Raw genomic sequence first — 24,035 nt, 5'->3', positions numbered from 1 at the left:
AGTTGATGTCTGGCACGCTTGCCAAGATTGTCTTCTTGTGGATTGGAAATCAACTGAAGTAAAGTTGAGAATGGAAGTTTGAGAAGAAGTTGTAATTGTTAATTTTCAAGTTAAGTCTTTTTAGTAAGGTCGTACTCAAGACTCAAATGGTTAACGAAGAAAATTAAGAATTAACCAAGGCAAAGAAAGAAGGGAAAAAGAAAGATTGCTGAGTTCGAGAATAGGATGGTTATGATTGAACTTGAAGTGATAGTTGATCAATGTACCAAGTTAGTACATTTACTCCAGTGTTGAGTAACAACCACAGTGCAACAGTACTTATATGTTTTATGGAGAAGGGATTTGGGTTACGGAACTGCTGAGTTTCTTAAGTATGTTGGTTGCACAGTTTCCAAAGTAACGCCATAAGGACCATGAAATTTGTCGATTTTTGTTGATTTGTGGAAGAAATACTTCTGGATAGAGAAGATTCGATCACGAAAGAGTTTTGGTAGGCCCTGAAACTATGGATGAGTCTTCTCAAAGTATTCAGGTGATTAAGTTTAACCTGAGAGTAGCCAGGAATGGCAAAAGAGATTAATAGTTGAACATGTCACTAATTGAGTGTTTAACGTAGATGATCTTATAATTTTGAAGTTTTCACTTTAGAAAAGTATGATACGGCTCGGAAAGGAAAGCAAATTAAGTCCTAAGTACATCAGACTTTATGTAATCATCGAAGAGTAGGTGAAGTTGCTTGAATTACTTCCAAAGTTATTGTAAGAGCATGATGTGTTTCATGATTCAACATTTTTAGAAATTTCATCACGAAAAGAAATAGTGAGATTTGGAAAGGAGACAAAATAAGTCTTAAACACATCAGACCGTTTTTGACCACTAAAGGAATCGATGAAGTTGCATACAAGTGGTGATGTCTTCAGAATTGGCTAAGGTGCGTAGTGTATTATATTTCAATGCGTTGTCACTAGGTGGCAGATTCATCACATGGAGTTCCAGTGCAACTGTTGAGAATTAATCCGGATTAGACTGGTTGAGGAACCAAGGACGACTTTGGATTGGAAAAAGAATGTATTGAGAATTAAGACAGTGTAATTGGTAAAGAATTTGTGAAGAAAGCAGTCAATGGAAGAAATTACGTGGAAGAAGGAAAATTGGATGAGAGAGATTTATCCGAAGCTATTGTATGAGTTTAGTTGATTAAGTTGGTTGTTGGAATTTCGGGGACGAAATTCTATAAGGAGGGAAGGTTGTCACAACCCGTCCCGGAATTTTAATTCCGAGGACGTGAAGTTATGAAAATGCCCTTAAACGGGACTAAGGAGCGTAAAATATGTTGTAACTTGATGATTTGGGGATTGGGTAGGAACCCCACATCCCTCAAATCTCTCCCTCATTCCCGTACCTTGTCTCTCTCTCTCCTCCCTCACAAATCTCTCATTCTCTCTGTAAGTTCTCTCTCTCTCTCTCTCCTTCGAACTCACACGGACCACCCACAAACCACCCCAAAACTATACCAACGAAGGATCTAAGACCACCATCGTACTCCTGAGGACCACACGAACACGATGGTACCAATTTCAGGTGAGTTTCACTTCGGAAAACATGGATTTCAATTTCACTGTGCGTGTGCACTGTTCATGCACACGTAAAACTTGATGTTTTCTGGGATTTTGAAGCTTGTAGGAAGCTTGGTGAGGTCCTAAGGAAGCTCGGAGTGCTTCGTTTGAAGGATTTGGACGTCGGGATCACGAACTGTAAGTTTGGCCGAATTTTCGTATTTTTGGAAAAGTTTGATTCCGTTGTTTTTAGGCCCTAAAACTAGTCCAACGTGGTAGATTATGATTAGGGCTTCATTTTGGTATAGATTACGTGAAAAATGGACGAAAGAACAAGGAGAATGACAAGTTCAAAGTTTGGCCGGAGCTTTCGGGGCATTTTCCGGCGAAACCACGGCGAGTTAGGGGTCGAGACAGGTATGGATGTGTTCGTCTCGTCAATACCTTCATTTTGATATATAGTACGTCGAAAATGGTTAAGAAATGAAGAAGTTATGACACTTTGAAATTTACCCAGAAATTCCGGCAAAACACTATTTCCGGCGAAACCAGTCCGGCGACGCGAGGAAGAAGACGCGCGCGTGGGCAGCGCGTGAACAGTGCGCGTGGGGGCGCGTGAGAGCTCCAAATTGAGTTCTGAAAATTGTCACGCGTTCGTGACGTCGCGTAGATCACCGTGGTATATTCATACACCCAAATTGAGCAACGTATGAGAAAGTTATGGACGAATGTTTGGTGTATGCGCGTTAAATAATGTCAATTTGGTTACTGTTTGTATAGGTGAAAATTATACAAAAGAAGAATGTAACCAATCTAGGGGAGGCTCGGGGACCTACGAGACGTCGATGTGATATGTGAGTGGGCAGTTATTTTTCAGTATATATATATATATACGTATGCTTGACGTATTTCCCAGAAACGTATTTTAAAAGAAATACGAATTATATATCCTGTCATATATGCATCATATTTTAATATGTGCATTACCATAATTATGCATATTGTTGCATGGTGCTGAGGAGGCCCAGGTAAGTGCCAGGTAAGTGGTATTCATGTTTGTATGCAATAGTAGTAGTTGAGATGTTTAGAGAGCTCATAATCTGCACCCCGGTGTTAGTGCTCCCGCCCAGGGCCAGGGCATAGTCCTTCACGTGATGTTCACCCGCACCGCACGCTCGCCTTGGATCCAAGTAGGTGCAAGCCTTGTCGTACAGACCACATTAGGTGGTTCCGACTCGTAGGTGACCCGCGATTATTCGCACAGTCTTCACGTGATCGTAGCACTAGAGCGTATATATTACACCCAGTCCTGTCGTACAGACCACGTTAGGTGGTTCCGACTCGTGTGCAGATTCAGATATTGAGTTGAGATTGGAGCTCTACATGCAGCCGTACAGGTCACGTTAGGTGACTCCCGGCTGCCAGATTATATGTTATTGATATGAATTATGCTTGAGCATTTACATTTATTATGAGATTCTAATGTGGCATATTCTCAAGCATGAATGGCATATTCTTGAGCATGAATGATATACCCTTGAGCATGTTGGCATATTTATACATACGTATATATGTTTATTTTCTGGGAAACTATATTTGTTTTACGGCGAGGGGTTAGTATATTCAAAGAGAAAGAAGGTTTTGAATACGTTCGTTTTGCTGACCCACTCAACTTTGTTTTGCGCCCCTCCAGGTTCAAGAATTGCAAAGGTGTGGTGACTACGAGGAAGTTCAACGGTGTTCTGACAGAATGGCCAAAAATTAGGACTCACCTTTGGGTGTTTCATCTTAGAAATTGTTTTTTTGTATCTTTAAAGCTTCCGTACTGTGTAAATGGTTACGTCACTCTCACGTGACGGCCAGCATGCCCTCCTTCGGGACGGGGTGTGTCACTAGTCATCACATAATTTGTTTCTTTTTTTTTTTTTTTTTTTTTTTTTCCCTCAGGTTAAAGATGATGCTGATGCTGGAAATATGGAAGAAGATGTTGATGGGGACTTGGCTGATTTAGAAACATTTAATTACGATGATCTGGACAGTGTTTCAAAATTGCAGAAATCACAAAGATCTATATAATACAGGTTTGTTATATATGAATGCGTTATTTTCTTCATGCGTTATTGGTATTGAAATCTTTATGTTATTTGTGCACAAGCTTTATTGCTTAATTGTTTCACTTTATCCATAGCTTCTTATTTCTTATCATTTTCTTTGATGCGTGGTGGGAGTAACTTAATGGGCTTAGTATTTTAAATTTTTCATCATGCTGATACATGTGCTTTGTATATCTCATGTACTTAAGTTTCTACATAGTTTTGTCCTTTTTAGTCTTTAGGTTGTCGTTCGGTACTCTTCTGTGTTTCCCCACCCCTTTTTTTTTATCCTGGCATATTGGCATGTAATGGGAATTCGGTGTTTCAATTGCAGAAAGTGGAAGGTGCACTGGAGAAGGGTTCTGCTATGTCCAATCATGGAATAGTTTTGGAAGATGATCCGGAATACCAGCTGATTGTGGACTGTAATGCTTTGTCTGTTGACATTGAGAATGAAATTGTAATCATCCATAATTTTATTCGGGACAAGCATCGCCCAAAATTTCCAGAGCTGGAATCACTTATGCATCATCCAATTGATTATGCTCGAGTTGTTAAGAAAATTGGAATGAAATGGACGTAACCATTGTTGATCTGAAGGGGCTTTTACCTTCAGCAATTATTATGGTTGTGTCAGTCACAGCATCAACTACAAGTGGCAAGCCGCTTCCAGAGGAAATCCTTGCAAAAACGGTTTCAGGCATGCGATCGAGCCCTTGCTTTTGATTCAGCAAAGAAGGTGGTGCTTGATTTTGTTGAAGGTAGAATGGGTTTTATTGCACCGAATCTTTCTGTTATTGTTCGTAGTGCTGTTGCGGCAAAACTTATGGAGACAGCTGGGGGTCTCACATACTTAGCTAAGATGCCAGCTTGTAATGTTCAGCTTCTTGGTGCTAAGAGAAAAAACCTTGCCAGATTTTCCACTGCAACATCACACTTTCGTGTTGGTTATGTTGAGCAGACAGAAATTTTTCAATCCACACCCCCTTCGTTGAGGATGCATGCTTGTCGGCTCTTGGCTGCAAAATCAACACTTGCAGCACGGGTGGATTCCACAAGAGGAGATCCATCTGGGAACACTGGAAGGGCATTTCGGGAGGAGATTCATAAGAAAATTGAGAAATGACAGGAGCCTCCTCCTGCGAAGCAACCTAAACCACTTCCGGTTCCTGATTCTGAACCTAAAAAGAAGAGAGGTGGTCGTCGACTAAGAAAGATGAAGGAAAGGTAGTATATTGTTTGTGTTGTTTTATACTTTGTTTCAATTATTGTTGATTCACAAACTGATATTTACTTCTACAGGTATGCGATAACGGACATGAGGAAACTGGCAAACATGATGCAATTTGGTATATGATGAGTCAATATTATATTATATATTTCACCCTATTCTTAGTATAATTTGGTAATTATTTTGGCAGAATGTTGATACTTTGTTTTATATTCTCAACGTAGGACATTAGACGTCCTCTGGAGCAAAACATGATCAAATGGACGAATTTTGGAGTGATTCAAATTGGAGGACGTTTGTGTGTTCCTTAGCTTGTTCGTATCAAAATCTTAGAAATTTCTACCAAGCGGTTATTTTCTGGAGATTAAATGAAGGAGCAGTGCGCGATGCTGGAAATTGATGTTTCTGGTTTTAAACTGCATTTTTGGAGCCCAAGATGACCTCAGATGGGTTTGTGGCCTTCTAGAGAAGTGTTCAGAATAGTCGAAGCTTTAAATCCAGCTATTTTGGGCCAATTTTGGAGCTGATATGGGTCCAAAACGTGGCTGTGCAAGATTTTGGGCGAATTTACCAAATCAATTTAGGATTATGTTTCCTATTTTATTTTAATTTATTTAGTTCCCTAGTCTTATTCTAAGACCATTTTTATTAGGAGGGTTTAATGAGGGTAGTATAAATAAGCCTTTTTGGCAGACCTAGGGTTTGGGGGAGTCAAGGTAGAACGCATGCAACTTTTGGAGAGAAGATTTTGAGCAAAGTTTAGACATTTTCAGATTTTATTCTACAAGGTGTTGTCATTCTTTTTCTATTTCAATAAAGACTATGATTTTTAGTATGTATATGCGTAACTAATTCTTTTTGTTAGGGTGAGGCCATGATTTTTAGTAAGAATATGTAGTCTCTTTTTAATTTGCTTATGAATTTATGCATGCAAGTTTTGGATTGTTAATCACTGTGCTTTAAACTATTTATTTGTCTTAGTGATTCGCGACCATTAGGATATTTGGAAAAGTTATTTGATGCAATTTTGGCGGAGGATTGTCTCTAAAATTGACTAAGGCTTCTTGTGATTAGTATGTGTAACCTCTTAGGATGAACGACACGTTTTAAGGGTTATATGGTTTTTTTTTAAAAGGTTTTCATAAAACTTAATGAGTCTTGCATGTTCACATTCGATCTGAACATCACGAACGGGTTGCATGTTAAATATACGTTCTATGTTGGAGGTTCCAAGTAGGATATACTCTAGAAAAACCTAACCTTCAAAATCTACATGTATGGTTCGTAAGTAATTTAGAAAAACTACATAGGATTGTTAGGGTGACGGCGGAACCCTAGTACTTTCTCACTTTGAATTCTAAAAATTGTTCCCTTTATCTTTCTTTAAAGTTGTGGTTTTTAAGTAATCTTTTTAACTAAATTCGTTTTTCTTAGTTTAGGTCATTAAATCACCTCTTTCAAAAGAGAAACTTTGCTTTAATTAATTAGTTGAGAATTGATTTCACTTTGATCTCTTTAAATTAATCCTTGTGGAGAACGACCTTGCTTGAGCCAATTATACTACAATAACCTTGTTTCTCTTGTAAGTATTTTAGGTGTTTTTAACCCTTTTGTGCAAGTGGTAAAAATCCTATCAGTATACCAGAAGAGAGTTCCTTGGGTAATTTTCTAGGGCCCCCTCGCACAGCTCTTCTGAATTTCAATTAGTCTTCAAGATCCTTTGTTTTCAGTTATCTAATAAATCACTTAATGAAAGTAGATTATCTTTCCATGGAGGACTCCCAGTAGAGAAAGCCTTAGATTGGTACATTCAAATCTGAATGGCCAAAAAAGGAGGGGAAGGAAACCATCTCACCTACACCTACAGTATCATTTACATTCTTACACATCTTACAGTATGAGGAGCTCAATTATTCATTAAGATGGTTCCGATGTGAGCCCCGTTTCCATTTACATGAAAGACTATATCTTGATTCTCATTTTGTTGTCTTCCTTGATATTTAATAGGGGATGGACTGGGTGAAGGTTATGGAATGCTTGGTCAGGCTGGGAGCCGCAAGCTGCGTGTATCAATGCGTCAGAGCAAACATGCCGCAAAAGTCGCTAAGAAGTAAGCTTTTCCTTGTTTCCTTTAGTTATGGTTTTTCTTTTTATTTCCAAGTGAACCATTGTCAATCTTAATGCAGAGTGTCATTTATGCAAAAATTCTACATTGCTCATTTCTGGCCGTTATATCTCGGTCGTTGGATCCTTGACTTGACCAAGGATATAACAGCCAAAAACCCTGGTGTATAGACTACTTCGGACCATACTAGGAAATCCTGTCATTTATAATTGAGTTGTGCTGAATTATACCATTGATCGGTCAAAGTGTGAGATAGACCCTCATTGATATCATGAGCTGCCTATTCTTATCAGGTTCAAGGAAAAGCTTTACGGAAGTGCAGTGGTGCTACATCTGGACTAACTTCAAGTTTCACTTCTTACCTTGCACTTGAGTTCTCTCTCTTATTTACAAATACATTGGTTTCCAAGCTTAAGTGCCATAGAAAGTTTTTCGGAATTCATACTCTTAACAATCATCATTTTTATGCAGGGGATCGAGCTCTTGAATCCACAGGCTCATGCACACCAGCTTGGCGGTGGAGCTCAAAGCTGAGACGGGAACATTTTCAAGAATCAGGAGGATCTGATCCAGATCCATACAAAGGAAGTTTTCATGTATCCGGGAGAATTCGCTGGTTGCCAATACCGTGAAAGCTGTAGCCAAAATGTGTAAATGATTTTACTAGATGAAGTCGTGTTTGCTCGTTGTGATATTGTAGTTACTGACCTTCGGTGGATGGTAAAAGGTGGAGGATGTTACTTCAGAGATCAAAATATTTTGTTTTTCAGAAGACGTACTAATTCAATCTGTGATAGGTGCTTTCGGGAATAAATCATCTGTGCTTTCTTGCCCTTGCCCTGCCTATTTTTTGTGCATTACAAAGTTCTTGGATTAATTGGTAACGTTTCTCTCAGAACTCAGAAAAATGTTTATTCATATTTTAGTCAGCAATAACCAATCAAAATTAAGTTTCTGTGGATTTTATAAATTTTTGTAGTAGTATTATTAGCCTATTAGGTAACTACATCGTGAAGGTCTAAATCTTTTAGCTATCGAGAATTTGTTAAGTTGGTAAGGATCATTCACTTTTCTAGGAAAAACTTACATATGTCAATTCTACGAAACAATTTACATAGCACCGTGCATTCTGTGCTAATGGAATAAAGACATAGATAAAAACTTACAAGTCTTTATTTCATTAACACAAAATGTCACTGTAACAGTGTACTTGTATCATATAAGTCTCCCAATTCCAGGCGCACCATACAATTTTCATATTGGGATGACAATGACATTCTAACTAATCATCCCATAATACTGTACTGGAAAGCCTTCAACTCATGAGCAGATTTGAATTTGAGGCTACTTTCAACTTCCGGGAAAACCTTGGCACAATACCAACTACCAAGGTAATGTAATTTATGAAAAATAATTTTTGTTTATCATTTTTCTTCTTTACATAATCTTGACTTGTGGAAACATCGGTGTGTTTGGAGAGAAAAGGAGTGTAAATCACTTTCCTCGTATATGGGCGACACACCTTATTCTTAGGACCAATAGTATGCTGTATCAAAAGTTGGCATTCTTTTCTTCCAAGCTCAAATCCTAGTATTCTTGAATTTTAGAGGACTACACCAAACTTATTACGATTGGCAGTTAATCGTGTTCTGGGACATGTTACATTTTCAAAGAACCTGGAAAAAAAGGGATCAAGGGAAAATCTTCAATCACACTCGCATAAGAACTTGAAATAACAACGAAATTAAGTGATACAACAACAACAGCAATAAAGCCTTATCACACTAAGTGTGGTCGGTTATATGAATTCTAGAATGTCACTGCGCTTGGTTTTGTGTCAAGTCTTCCGTTATCTCCAAGTACTCCGTGTCTTTTCTTAAAGTCTCAAGTCTTCCTAGGTCTTCATTTACCCTTTGTACCCTGAATCTTTCCCTCATAATCACATTTTCTAACCGAAACATCCGTAGGTCTTAGGTTCACATGTCCAAATCACCTTAATCAATTTGCTCTCATCTTATCTTCAATTGCGGCAACTCCTAGTTTACCCTGAATATCTTCGTTCTTAATTTTGTCCTTTCTTGTGTGCCCACACATTCAACAAAGCAATCTCTACTCGATTACACTCATCTCCATGCTATAAAGCATTCTCATCTCTAGATACCTCACATTCCATGCCATAAAGCATTGATGGCCTTGTTGTCGTCCTATAAATTTTTCTCTTGAGCTTCAATGGCATGCAACAGTCGCACAACACACCTGATGCACTATTCCAATTCTTCCATCCAGCTTATATTTTATGGTTGAGGTCTCCATCCAATTCTCCAAATCGTTTGCAAGATAGATGCTAGATACCGAAAGCATTCACTCTTTGGTACCTCCTAATCTCAAATCATCACCTCTATCTCTCCCAGGCAAAGACCTTTAGATTCCAACACTTCCAGCCAAAGGTTAAGCTTCACATTTATTCCCTCATATGCTTCATTTACATCAACACTATATTATCTACAAATAACATACACCAAAAGATATCATCTTCAATATGTCTGATTAACTCATTCACTACCAATGCAAAATCGTAAGACTTAAACCCTAGCGTTGGTATAAACCCATGATTCATGCAATTTTGTATTTCACTCTTATTCTTGTAGCTAGGCACCAAAGTGCCTTTTAGCGGCTCATTTATCATCTTCTCTGTTTTCAAAATCTTCTTCAAAAGGTTTGTGAGCCATGTCAATATCAACATATTTGAAAAAGTGTGATAATAGAAAAAACTTATGTGATTAGCAATCTGTTTAAGAGGGGTTTACCGGCGGTGCTTGAGACTGAAACATTCTACAAAGCCGTCACCGTTTCTTCTGCGTGCAAGTGGACTATATGCTTTCCATTTACAGTAATACAACCACCAGGGCAAGCCAGTGAAAGAATATTAATACATAAGATACACAGATGATATAAGAGAGAGCCTATATTCGTTTCCACCCGCTCCACCCCTGAGGAAGTTTCCACTTTCTATGCCAATATATCGACACTCTTGACCATAATGGGAAACCAAAATTGTAATCGAGTGGCCGATCAGCTGGCCCTCCTACTATCAACGGCAACCATACATATCTTGAGTCTCTCAAGTCCGCTGGGTTCCATCTATCTGCCATGAAGATAAATGAACCTGTAAATCCCGGCACAGGAAGCACAAATGTGCTCTGTGCAAAAAATGTAGCAAGTTGAGACACTTTGTTCCCTCCAGCACAGGGGTTTCCCATGAACTCCCATGGCCCCATGACCGACTCTGCTGCATGCGCCAGTGCCTCATTAGGAGCCCATCCGGTGCAGCCTGAAGTGATCATGTAATAAGTTCCTTCATGCTTGAACAGAGCGGGGGCTTCCCGATGTTGTCCCACAAGAATTCTTCTCACAGTGTTCGTCACGTCAAGGTAATCTTCAGTTAGTGGTCCAATATGAAGTTCACTATTGTCATCGGAGGAGTATATTAGATAAGCAATACCATCATCATCTTTGAAGATTGTCATGTCCCTACTATCAAATCCATGGGGTCGTTTGCTGTAGAGATAATCGAAAGGACCAGTTGGGTAATCACTAATGGCAACGCCAACGGAAGCTTTAGTATAGTTAACATCATCGATGTGCATCCACATAACGTACTTCCCTGTATGGTCATTGTAAATCACTTTCGGCCTCTCAAGAACATTGGATTCGTGGAGATCATGTGTTTCATTTGCTTTTTCTGCTGCCAATACAAGACCTTCATTTTTCCATTTCCATAAGTCATTGGAAGAATAGCAACCCACTCCTATGATGTCAACCTAAATGAAAGACAAGATATAACTTCAATGCTTGAATGAAAAAAAAATTCTGTCCGAAAAGAAAAACAGATGAATCAAAATGGACTCTTAAGTGCAGCAATGGTGAAAAAGTATGCATCTAATTACGATGCTACATAACTAAGTCTAGAATAGCAACACATGGCTTACGGGAAATCTAACAACACTTACTAAAAAAAAGCTCCATACCCCTCACTAAAATAAGTGAACCGTCTATTTCATAAACAAATTTTCAACACGCCCCCAAAATCCATATTGAACAACTAAAACTATTCTAGTTTTAAACAAATACCAGATGTCATTTTTAGTGGACGCAAAGTTAACTAATACGAAAAAGTTCCATGCTTTCTAACTTGACACTGATGGAGTTTTCATATCCCACTTCTGGTAAGATAGTTGTCATTGCTCTTTAACCTGAATAGCAGCTATAATTCCATAATCTAGAGTTGATATTAACTAATATGGAGGCAACACTCTAAATTGGATTCATTTCAGTCAGCAGCGTAGAAATAAACTTGGTTTTCAAGGGTAAGTATTCACGGATAAACCACGTAAGCAAAATGATCTAACAGTTAATGTGTGGAAAATAGCAATTTCATCCCTAACAGAAACAAGGACTGACATTTTAAAGCAAAACCATAGTTGGAGCTTAGGACTATTCAGAGGAAGGTAAATCACTTACCCGAGCTGCTCCTCTTTTGTGAGCATGGTATGTGGGCCCATCTTTATACTCCCCATACCAATAGTATGTCCTTGATTTTTCATTGAATAGAATACCACCTCCATGGGCTTGAATAGGATTTCCATCAGTATCCAACCAAATCCTCCCAGGGTAAAAGTAATAGCTATCATTTCCCGTGTCCTTCATTGGATCAATGGCAAGCTTCTGGGGAAAGAATACGTGTCTAATTTGAGAATTCTCATCAAGAAATTCATCAATCAGAGTAGTTGGTCGCCTTGGTTTTCTTTTTGCAGCACGTGGGGATCGCTTTCTCGGTGGAGGAATTTGAATATTTTCCTCTTCCACCTGTTCAAGTTCATGGAACTGTGGGTGGTGACTCGCTTGAAATTGAATTTCTCCTCCCAACCTATCCTTTTGCCGAACAAGAGTGTACAGTTGAAACATAAGAAAACATCCCACCAAGCTCCACACCACAGCAGACGTTGAACATCTACTCCCTGCATTGCAACGGAAAGCGGTTGGTTTCCTGTATTTGTTCCTCATCCTCATTTTCTCTTCCTTTTTATTCTCTCCAAGACAATGCTGCAATTAACAAAATGAAACCTATGGATATCCGGCCAAATACAAGTCACAGGCTCACAACCACGCTAGCCTATAATGTACGGAAGTGGTCAATCCGCTTGAAAATTTACGAAAGAAACAAATTCAGCACAATTAGGACCGTACGAACCTCAAATGATTTAGAGTTACAATTATTTTCATTGTGATATGCTGTCATTAACTTTAGAAAAATCCACTGTCAACGAGCTGAACGTGCATAACTCGATGCTATTAACCCACCCTTGTCCAGGAAATCGTAAAACTACAACTATTATTCATATTGATAAACTAAACAAGACAATAAAATTGGATTTACCAAATGGCAAAGTTAAGGTTACTGCAATACTATTCATTACAATACTAACAGAGCTAATTGCAAATTACACAACCAAGAATTGACAACTGAAACCATTGACTTAAACCCACTTCAGAAATAGATTGATTCAACCTAAACAACTCAAAACCCACTTGAAAAATTCACCTGAAAACCCCACCAAGCACCACAGTTTAAGAATCCAGACATGGGTTTGCTAACAAAGCAATAAAAATCTAAACTTTCACCACCCCACAAGCAGAAAAGTGACAAAAATGAAAGAAATAACTTACCTGAAAACATCTGAAGCATGAGTTGTTCTAACAATATTTGAATAAAGTGGGAAGCAAAATCCAGAGACAGCAGAGAACAAAATTATGGGTCTTCTTTGTCTGATGAAATTGGATCTGAGGTTGATGTTGATGATGCTGACCTGGGACCAAATAAGGTCTTTGTTGTATGAGAAAGTGGGAGAGATATACCTAAAAGACTTTCAAAGCAAAATTTTTCTTCCTGGATTCTGTGAGCAACCGATGATTTCTGATAGTTGATTAATTGGGCCGCCATTGAATATCGCCTTTACTTTTTCACCGAAAACACGACAGGTGTCGTGAGACCGAGTTCACGCGTGGAACTTCATACTATTCAAGGTAGATATGGCAAGTCCATATGCGAACTGTTCGTTCAATACAAACGATATGAAGTAGCGAGTTTTTTGTTATCACAGTACTAAATTGGGTCCTTATCAGACAACCTTAAGTTAATCGGGTTCTTAATAGGTTTACTTGCAGGTAATCCATGAATAACCTGTTTTAACTTTTTTTTAAAAAGGCCTAATCGGATAAATAGTCTTTGTGGTCATAAGGTATTCGGAAGGTAACCCCTGTGGTAAAAAAATTCGGATTTAAACCCCTGTGGTCTAAGTCTGTTAGGATTTATACCCAAAATTAAAACTTTCGTTATCCCTCCGTTAGTAATAATCTCATATGAGAATAAGATGGTCATTTCATCCCCATCCCTTCCATAGTCACTCTCCTTCAATTTTAGATTTGGTTTTTCATTTTGGATTTCGATTTTTTTTCGTTTTGATTTTAGATTGATGTTGCTCCTCTTCTACCTTGTAGTTTAGGAACAAAACCAAAGGAGATGGAAAGGTTTCGTTAGGGTGGTAACCCAGCAAAACCAGAGGAACCACACCATAGTTTCACTATAATATATATCTCTCTCCATTTTAACAACATATCGACAAACAGACGACCCCTTCCTGAAAATGGTCAGATCGCGGTCGTCGAGCAGATTGAGGTCTGCAACCCAATGTATTACTTGAAGTGGGCGAAACACCTAGTTTTTCTATTCACTTCTCATGACCGTTGAACGGAAGGGATGAATGACCATTCATTCTCAAAGATTTATAATCACCATTGATAAACATGGTTCCAATCAATAAGCACAACAAAATAGCAAAAGACATTCAATCGTTTACGAAATTCGACTTTCTTGACCCAATTACAAAAGAGCAAAAAAAAAAAAAAAAAAAAAAAAAAAAAAAAAAAAAACAAGGGACTCCCACATATGAAAGTATCAAAACACAATGTATCCAAAATAAAATAAGAGCACCATCAGGTTCTCTTCTACCATAGGTTCTGATTTTTGTGAACCACTACTTTGTCTTTTTTTCTTGCCTCCAGTTTCTGGTCTAGAATATGCCCATCTCTTATGATATACACCTTGTGGGGCATCTCTAGGCTCATTTTTACAAAACTTTTGGTTATGCCCCCAACCCCAACACTTGTGGCATTGTATTGTCTTTCCTTTCCTACTCACAACTTGCTTAGAATCACTATTATTGTCATTTACCTTTTTCTCCATTCAGGATCCTTTTTCCTTGCCTTTTTTGGTCTACTAGGTTGTTTTTTCACTAATGGGGGTAGAAAGGGGTCCATATTGCACTTAGGCCACATGTTACATCCTTTCAATGGATGAATCATGGGTTCATAAGCTTTCAGATAGGATGCCTTGTGATACACCTCATCCACATAATCCTTTGGATCCTGTCTATTACGACAAATTGTTGCACAAACATACAAGCATGATATCCCGGTCAACTCCCACCATCTACAACTACATGTCCTATTAGCAATATCAACCACAAACAAATCGGACAAACCACTCCCAACTTGGAATTTATAATTTCCTGAATAGGTTGCCAAATAATTCCTAGATGCAAACTTCTCCCTGTTTAACTTGTCTTGAATCTTAGGACATACATTTCTCTGAAGTTTACTTATTTTTGTCCTCTTAGCACATAACCTTTTCATTAAATTACACCGTATCATCTCCAACATGGTTAGAATTGGTTTATCCCAAGCAGCAAGTATCTAACCATTAAAGGTTTCACATAGGTTGTTAAGAAGCATGTCACACTTCACCGTTGTGCTAAATCTAGACCTAGCCCACCTATCTGGATCTCTTTTTACCAACCAATTATAAGCTTCCCCATCAATGCTCTTCAACTTCTCCATTCAGCTTCAAAGTCAACATGGTTAGGGGCTCTTGCATCACTCCATAACAAATCTTTTAATGTCTTACCCTTATGAATGGCTTTAAAATTTCCATACAAATGCCTCACACACCATTTGTGGTCAACTTCTGGCACAACCGTAGTAAAAGCGGTATCCAAACCCTGCAATATTTACTAGATACATCAATACAAATTAAATAAGCCACTATATTTGCATAACTTAAAAGGAAACATAGAGTTTACCTTTTGTTGATCCGATATAAATATTCACCCATGCTCATGAACTGGTCCAAGATCATCAATAAGAATCTGTAGAAACCAGCACAATGTATCTTTAATTTCAATTTCAACAGCAGCATAGGCTATTGGATACATATTGTCATTGGCATCAATGCCAACAGCTGCTAGTAGTTGACCTGTAACCATGTTGTATATTTCTTAAATAAATTGAAATCATGCTTTCAAATTTTAATTATTCAAGGTTAAGAAAAAGAAAAAATGTATTTACCTTTAAAAGCTCCTTTGAGATGGCAGCCATCAACTCCAATCACTGGCCTGCACCCAGCTTTAAATCCCCTTTTGCAAGCATCAATGCAAACATAAAGTCTTTGAAAGAATGGAGGATTTGCATGCACTTTCATAGTACTTCCAACATTGGTTTGTAATTGACCCCCTTATCATTTCTAAGGCTTCGTGTCTTGCCCTGAAACACTAATCTAAGGATACCTCCAATTCCATCTCCTCTTAATTACGGTTTGCAAAGTTTTTGCATCTGTTTGTGGATCATCTCTAAACCTATCAATGTATTTTTCAGCCATGAGTTTGAAAGTGAAATGTTTATTTCTCCATATTCGACTACATGTATGCTCGTCAACAAGTACTTTAATTTGTCAAGTGGTGTCATTTTGCATCTGACTAGCATGCAATCTCCAAGGGCAAGGTTTTGCACACAAAGATGTAACTCTTCTTCGATCATTCTTTTTTAAACCAATGTCGTAACCACCAAGAATTGAGTATCGCTTCACTGCTTTTTTTTAAATTTCACGATTTCCAAACCTCATTCTAATCTTCAAAGTAGGGTTTTCCATATCTGTGCTTGCATTAAACTCAGGGTCTCTCTCACTAGATTGTTCTTCATCATCTAAATTTACAGGGCTATGTAATTCCTCTGTTGGCAGCTTTTTTTCTGTTGGGAGATTCTCAGTAGCTACGTTTTGAGGCAGAATTGTTTCGTCTACACAATCCCTTGTAATAGTTCCTGATAATGGCAAGTCCACATATTTATCAAATAGCAAATTATCATCTTCTATAGCAGCATCATTCTCATTATCATAGAGCTTGTGATCAGAATCACCAATATCCATTCCATGCTCGTAATGAAAACCATTAGTGCACTGCCCACTCTCTTGTACAAAAGTTTCATATAAACCATGACCTTCCTCGCCAGCAATTACATTATCATTCACACCAACCCGCTCCTCATTATTCACTTCATCAGGGTGTGAATAAGTTGCTTGAGAGAATAATTCTACTAGTACTTGAGAGAACACATCATCTGGTATCTCATCGAATACATTGGAATAATTTGATGTTTGATCTTGAGGGGGTTCTGTAGCTATATGTTGTGTATCAACATCATGCTCTACATGAATAGTCATCTCCCTTGATCTAGGTATAAGCTTCACCATGTCCGTTATGTCACTGTCAGAAACTAGTGGATGCAAACCATGTTTGGGCTCATCTCCGAGTTTAGTATAATGGTATTTCTTCACATTTGTATATCCAACCTCTTCCATCATGTACTTCAGTTCAATCATTGACAACAAATTAGGATCCACATTGTCAAAGTACACTGTCTTACCACCGAAATATGTATGCTTGGGCAATATCATCAATTGCCCTCCACATATAAACTTCAGAGTTAACCTATCAGTACATATAATTAAAATAAAATTGCATACTTTATCAATCAAATGGCAGTGCACTATATGACAATAAAGTTGCATACTTTAATCAACCAAATGCAAATTTCAAAGGTAACCGACAAGCGATGGAATGTGGAATCCAAAAAAGCAATAAGATTTGTTCTACTACTATTAAACAACTAATTGGCTTTTTGCCTTCTAGTTTGCTCTGTTTGTTTCCCTTTTGTTGCCTTCTTCCCTTTCAAAACCCTACACATAAACCCCTATATATACCACTAAGAAGGAGACCGACTAGAAAAAGAAAATAGAACCCATTCATCCAACGAAAAACCATCAACTCTAGCCTTTGAAGCATAATAAGGATGAGACCTTCAAGCATAAAACCACACATGGTGGATACGATTACGAACAAACGATTTTCAAAATAAAACAATCACCTAAAGTTATCACAATTGCAGCAATACCTAGGTATGTTGGTGCAATGTCTCCCTCAATTCTTTGCTTAGCCATCGATGTGGTTTTTCAAACACGAACCAAACCTCTGGGTATGTTCGTGCTTTAGAATTGGGAACGGGTTTAATCTTGAGGGGGTTTTGTAGCTAAGCTATTAGCATGTTACTAATTATGAAATGACCATCTTATCCTTTTATGAGACTATTACTAATGGAGGGATAACATAAGTTTTAATTTTGGGTATAAATCCTAACAGACTTAGACCACAGGGGTTTAAATCCAAATTTTTTTACCACAGGGGTTACCTTCCGAATACCTTATGACCACGGGGATTATTTATCCAATTAGGCCTTAAAAAAACTATTTTTGACGATTTTAAACTACTAAAACAAACTTACTATAAAAAAAAAAAAATAATAAATAATAAATAATAATAAAAAAACAATAGCCATAGTCTATATATCGTATGTTAAATATGTATTATTCAATATAAGTTCAAAAAATATTCAAGTTTTACTTATTTATTTTTATTATGAGAGTTTCTTATTATCTTTACTACTAGGATAAACTTTACTTGACATGTTCATAATTCAAATCAACTAGTATAGTATAGGTCGAAATATAGACTTTCAATTTTAGAGTTAACGGCCTAACAAAGTTTTTTAACCTCTCTCATTCAATCATACTCATAAATGTTTTATCCTCTCAGAAGTAAGATTAAAAAAATATAAAACACACTAAAAATAAAAATATCAAGTAATTTAAAAATACCAAATACATTAAAAATATTATAATAATTAATTTACAAGTGCAAAAAATGTGAAAACAATACGAACGCTCATGATCACATCATCTACGCTTTGAGAATGGGTACAATATTGTTTAAAATTTTAAAACCATACAAACCCTCATGAATATTATTTTTAAGGAGCTCAAAATAAATGTGAAAGAATATATAAATGCTCATGATTGCATCCTCTAAACTTAGACGATGGTTACATCGTCGTCTAAATTTTTAAAACTCCAAACCTCATGAATGGTGTTTTTTATTTAAGTGCAAAATTATTAAAATTCATAATAATTATTGTAGAAGTGGGAAAAATGTAAAAAATAATAAAAAATACACAATCACTCATGGTGACAAGTTTTACAACATTTGTGAAGAGGTCAACTGTAACATCCCACATCACCCAGTGGAGTGGATCATGTAAGCCTTATATATATATTCTCATCTCTACCTAACACGAGGCCTTATGGGAGCTCACTGGCTTCGGGTTCCATTGGAACTCCGAAGTTAAGCAAGTTCGCGCGAGAGCAATCCCAGGATGGGTGACCCATTGGGAAGTTCTCGTGTGAGTTCCCAGAAACAAAATCATGAGGACGTGGTCGGGGCCCAAAGTGGACAATATCGTGCTACGGTGGAGTCGAGCCCGGGATATGGTGGGGGCCCGGGCCGGGATGTGACAATTTGGTATCAGAGCGAATCCCTGGTCAGAAGTGTGCCGACGAGGACGTCGGACCCTTAAGAGGGGTGGATTGTAACATCTCACATCGCCTAGGAGAGTGGAGCCTTATATGTATATTCTCATCTCTATCTAGCACGAGGCCTTTTGGGAGCTCACTAGCTTTGGGTTCCATCGGAACTCTGAAGTTAAGCGAGTTCGCACGAAAGCAATCCAGGATGGGTGACCCACTGGGAAGTTCTCGTGTGAGTTCCTAGAAACAAAACCGTGAGGGCATGGTCGGGGCTCAAAGCGAACAATATCGTGCTACGGTGGAGTCGAGCCCTAGATGGGTGGGGGCCCAGGCCAAGATGTGACATCAACTTCGAAAGTCGAGCCCTAGATGGGTGGGGGCCCGGGCCAAGATGTGACATCAACTTCGAAATCTGACACCATAATCCATAAACCTTAGGTTTAAATTTAACCGTCGATTGTCGTATATGCTTTATTCTTCTCACTGGATTTCATTTTTTAGGTTTTCTTTTTTGAAAGCATGATCTTTAGATAGTGTAGAAAAATGTATGATTTAGATTGTTGATATCACATTCCAATGTCAACTAAAATATGAATCGATGTAAAACTATGAACGTAATATCAACGAACTGAACTGTTCATCTTCTTATATCTTCTAAAAGATCATGTTTTCCAAAAAAAAAAAAAAAAATCTGAAAAAAGAAATTTGGTGAGCAAAATGAAGCGTAAATGTAAATGAAAATCAATGGTTAAATTTAGATCTATAGTTTATGTGATTATGGTGGCGAATTTCAAAGTTAAGTCATTCACAAAAGTTGTAAAACTTGTCATTATGAACGTTTATATATATATATATATATATATATATATTTTTTTTTTCACACTTCTACACTGATTAAAAAATTGTTAAAAAACCTTACTTAGGCAATAGGCATAGGATTTAATCTCACTCATGTGAGATTAAATTGTTACCATTGGATTCTGCCTCACTTATTTATTGGTTTAAAATATATTTTCTTTAACGGATAACGGATTGGATCATAGTACCCATTAATATTAATAGGTTAATTTTGGGTCGAGTCACATTACCTGCTTATATTGACAAGTGTTACACAACACGACTCCTTGAAATATCAGTATATTATGAAAACGACACTAACACAAAAAATATGACACGAATGCCAGGTCTAGTTCAAGGTTTTGTCAATAAAAAAAAAAGTTGTGAAATTAGAAAGAAACTAAATAATATAGGAAGAATATCTTAATATTGAAAATGTTTTTATCACAAATTGTCCCTAAAATTGACCCTTACCATCAAGATGGTCTCTGAAATTGAAAATCAATCAATGTAGTCCCTCAAAATAGGTGTCGCAAATCAATGTTGTCCTTCTGTCACAATTTTATTAAAAATTATGTTAAGTGCTGATGTGGCACATAAATGGGTCCCATAAGTCTTTTTTTTTTGTTTTTCACAAATGATCCTTGAAATTGACCTGCAACATGAAAATGGTCCCTGAAATTGACCTGTGACATCAAAATGGTCCTTGAAATTAAAAATCAATCAACGTAGTCCTGCAAGTAAGTGTCCCAAATCAATGTAGTCATTTTGTCACAATTCTGTCAAAAATTTTGTTATGTGCACACATAATTGGGTCACACAAGTCTAATTAAATAATAAAAAAAAATTACAAATAGGTTTAATATAATAGTTAATAAAAAGATGTCAACCCAAAAACCCAGCCCTATAATCACCTCCAATCCTAGTCCACATTCCTCTACCTCATTTGATGTTTATTCTCTAAATAAAAAAATCTCAATACACCCATCTTTACACACTTTGACACCCTTCACCAAATTGAACCTGGATCGAGATCACCTTTGATGACGACTTGGTCGATTGGCAATGACTTATGGGACATCACCGTTAACATTAAGGCGATCAACATCCTCACAACCTTGATCTTGGAGAGCTTGTTAGACGCTTCCCTCATGGTCTAGTGACTCAAAGAACGGTGAGGTTTACTTTGAGATAATGAGGTTATAACCGAGGTACGTCTATTGTTGGTTGAAAACTATTTCCAAGCCCCTTCTTAGGCCCTAGTTAAGCAAACCTTTGGGAATTTATGAAAGGGATCTCTTTTCGGAGTAGGCCTTACTATAAGAAGAAAAAAAATCCATTATGGAAAAACGTATTTTGACAACTTTTTCAATTAATTGTTAAACCCACATCAGCACATAACAATTTTTTTTTACAGTATTATGGCAGAATGTTCATATTGATTTGCGACACCTATTTTCAAGAATTACGTTCATCGATTTTCAATTTTAGGGACCATTTTGATGGTGTGGTCAATTTCAGGGACCATCTTGATGGTGTGGGTCAATTTCACGGACTATTTGTGATAAAAACCCATAAATCTTGTGGGGCCAATTTATGTGCCACATCAGCAATTAACGGAATTTTTAACAGAATTGTAACGGAACGACCACATTGATTTGCAACACCTATTTTCAGAGACTACATTGATTGATTTTCAATTTCAAATATCATCTTGATGGTGAGAGTCAATTTCAAGAATCATTTGTGATAAAAATCCTATTAAAAATTATTAAAAATTATGATTACAACATAAAACAAATTGGTAATAAGAAATAACCCAATGCACTTATATTTTAGGCGATCTTTCAGACTTAATAGTTTCTTGTTTGGTGTCTGTCAAAATACGGACCAATGATTGTGTTTATTGTTTAAACAAAACAATTTATGGTTGTCAGCTCCCTTTTCTATCTTATTTTAATTAACTAATAGTTCTGTCAAGAGATTCTCCAATTACTAAATCCTAACTATCCCAATCATGTTTAAGCTATAAAATTGATAGAAAAAAATAAAAATAAATACAGAACAATAATTCGTAGAACGTCAGTAGGAAAATGAAAATAATTAAATACAATATATGTAGAGGGCCTAAAGGCTATTCTAGCGGTAATTTAGTATAGCACTTAGATATTGAACGTCATACTAGTTTTTTAGGGTCACATTTTGAGAAATTTTTATTTCAATTGCCCGATATTCAATCAGGTATTTCACCTTTTATAAAATAAGTAGAGATATACGAAAAAATTATTATTTTCTTCACTTGTATAATGACGATGGAGTAACCACTTAAATACCAAATACTTTTCCGATTTGGTATTTGTCTACCACCATGTTCCATGATCAATTTTATTGTAGTAATTGTTCATGAACTTATTCACGAGTTTCTGTCGTCCAACTTAAATTTTAGTTTTAGTCATTTGGTTCCAGTCCCTAATCAATCTAGTTGTTAGAATGAAACTTTATTTGTTTAAATAGTTTGATCGAGGTCCCCTAACATTATTTAAAGGATTTAACTCATGCATTTATGTATTCAATATGCCACAAATTATGAAATTTAAACAAATATGACAATATAACAATTACTTTTTTTTTTTAACAAACGATATTATCTACACTAAGGGTTGGGGGGAGTAGGCTAAACTTTACAATAGGTTAGCAATAATGTGATTCAAATTCGACTTTGGCGAGAATCCTAAGACCTCTCACTGACAACTAAGGTGGAATATCACTAAACTGTAGTACTAAGTGACACAATGTAACAATTACTTAAAAATTAATGATAGAGTACTATTGTTGTTCACATAGTTCTAGCAAAAAAAATAATGTACTCACATAATTATTAATATAATTTATGATAATTAATTTGATATATTTTAAAACATAAAATAATATATATAATTAGTATGGTATATTCAAAAAAATATGGGCACAAATTAAATTAAAAATATGAGTACCTATTATAATTCAAAATTATGGGTGCAAAGTAAAACTAAAAAGAATATTGGTATAAATTTAAAAAAATGAAAATTATAAATAGATATATATATATATATGGAGAAAAAAAAAATACTAAAAAGATATATTTGAAAATGATTAATAAGTTTCTCATTTTTAAAATTAACATATAATGATTTGTAAATAATTTAATATTCAAATACTGACATGGAGAAAAGTCAAGGAACCTTAATAAAAAATAAAAATAAAAAGAATAAGATTTTAATTAATGAGAAGGAAAAATGAAGAATGAGAATCTAATTTATCCTTCTAGTTTCTATGGTCCCTCAACTCGAACACATGCGTCAAATTTAGGGGACTAATAGACAGTTCATGCTTTTTAATGAGCAAAACAGTCTTTATGCTAACATAAGGTTAATTGGTTAATCGTTAACATGAGGAGGCGAGGAGGGGGAACGAGTACACTGATTTCTCAAATCTATTGATGCGTAGTAATGTGTTTTAATTTTGTTGAATGATGATCCATGACACTTTTGGTGGTTGGGGGTGGTGTTGGAAGGGGGCCGGACATAGAATCGGTACACAGGGCAAGGACGGGAGGGGGAGATGGGAGGACACGAAATTGGTTCACTGTCATGTTGGTTTTTCAAATTTATCATGTGTCGATAAGAATTTTAACATTATCATATGATGATGCATGATAGGTTGGCGAGGGGAGAACATGAAATGAAACGGGAACACCACCATATTGATTTCTCAAACCTGACACGCTTCGATACGTATTTTAACTTTGTTGCATGACAACAAGTAAGTTTGAGATATCAAAGTAACAATATATCTGTTTTTGTAAGTTTTTTCTTGAGAGGGTATCATATTTACATCATATATTCCTTTTGTCCAAAATTCTACTTATTCCAAACGTCTAGCTTAGGTGCCACCACATTTTTTTTCCTTTTAACTTTAGGGAGTAACTATGTATTTGCGTTTGCAAAGCTTTGATGACAAAGAATGAATTTTTGAAATTTCACCATGCGTGCAGGAGCATGGTGCTTATTTATTTGGTGGGAAGATTCTTGTAAACCCTATTGATTTATTTACTGTTTATTGTATATACTCAGAAAAGTGATTAGATTTTATATTTAAATTACAAATATCAATAAACATGGACAAATTAAGAAATTTAATTTTTTTTTAATTAAAGTAGAAAATAGGAAACCGGACTAAACCTAATAACAACTCAATTTTTGGACGTAGATCAAGGCACTCCTTAATTTTATGATAAAACTCCCAACTCTCCTCATGGTAAAACCTCAACTTTCTTTAGATAATAGCATATAAAGAAAAAGTGAAATGTGAGAAAATCATTTCCTAATGTAGAAGATTCAATAAA

At 36.5% G+C, this 24,035-nt stretch overlaps 1 protein-coding gene, 1 long non-coding RNA gene and 2 pseudogenes across 5 annotated transcripts; 2 read left to right on the top strand and 2 right to left on the bottom strand.

Moving 5' to 3' along the window:
• The first annotated feature begins 1,159 nt into the window (after positions 1-1,159).
• Positions 1,160-3,502, top strand: LOC148690690 (uncharacterized). The gene is made up of 6 exons (XR_015956237.1): positions 1,160-1,581; positions 1,677-1,754; positions 1,865-1,973; positions 2,074-2,235; positions 2,337-2,410; positions 3,250-3,502. It is a non-coding gene; the product is annotated as an uncharacterized LOC148690690 (long non-coding RNA).
• Positions 3,503-3,829: 327 nt separating this feature from the next.
• LOC137715238 (U4/U6 small nuclear ribonucleoprotein Prp31 homolog pseudogene) lies at positions 3,830-5,006 on the top strand (annotated as a pseudogene). The gene is made up of 3 exons (XR_015956130.1): positions 3,830-3,838; positions 3,984-4,876; positions 4,952-5,006. The product of XR_015956130.1 is annotated as a U4/U6 small nuclear ribonucleoprotein Prp31 homolog pseudogene (transcript).
• A 4,758-nt stretch (positions 5,007-9,764) lies between these two features.
• LOC137747060 (uncharacterized) lies at positions 9,765-13,102 on the bottom strand. 3 transcript variants are annotated; one of them, XM_068487067.2, is made up of 3 exons: positions 12,733-13,102; positions 11,527-12,108; positions 9,765-10,826 (listed from the first exon to the last, which is right to left on the bottom strand). In XM_068487067.2, exons 2-3 carry the CDS (start codon positions 12,073-12,075, stop codon positions 9,969-9,971), a joined length of 1,407 nt encoding a protein of 468 aa, XP_068343168.2. In that variant the 5' UTR covers positions 12,076-12,108; positions 12,733-13,102; the 3' UTR covers positions 9,765-9,968. The 3 variants fall into 3 exon arrangements, with proteins under 3 accessions (XP_068343168.2, XP_068343183.2, XP_068343176.2); XM_068487082.2 differs by having other exon boundaries at positions 11,527-12,023; XM_068487075.2 differs by having other exon boundaries at positions 11,527-12,178; positions 12,733-12,980.
• A 2,125-nt stretch (positions 13,103-15,227) lies between these two features.
• Positions 15,228-16,852, bottom strand: LOC148690689 (uncharacterized; annotated as a pseudogene).
• Between the last annotated feature and the right edge of the window lie 7,183 nt (positions 16,853-24,035).

The sequence above is a fragment of the Pyrus communis genome, chromosome 15 (genome assembly GCF_041283825.1).
Source record: "Pyrus communis isolate YQ-2024b chromosome 15, ASM4128382v1, whole genome shotgun sequence".
Taxonomy (NCBI): domain Eukaryota; kingdom Viridiplantae; phylum Streptophyta; class Magnoliopsida; order Rosales; family Rosaceae; genus Pyrus; species Pyrus communis.
The sequence above is the reverse complement of the archived record's forward strand: the minus strand, read 5'-3'. Positions and strand labels throughout refer to the sequence as shown.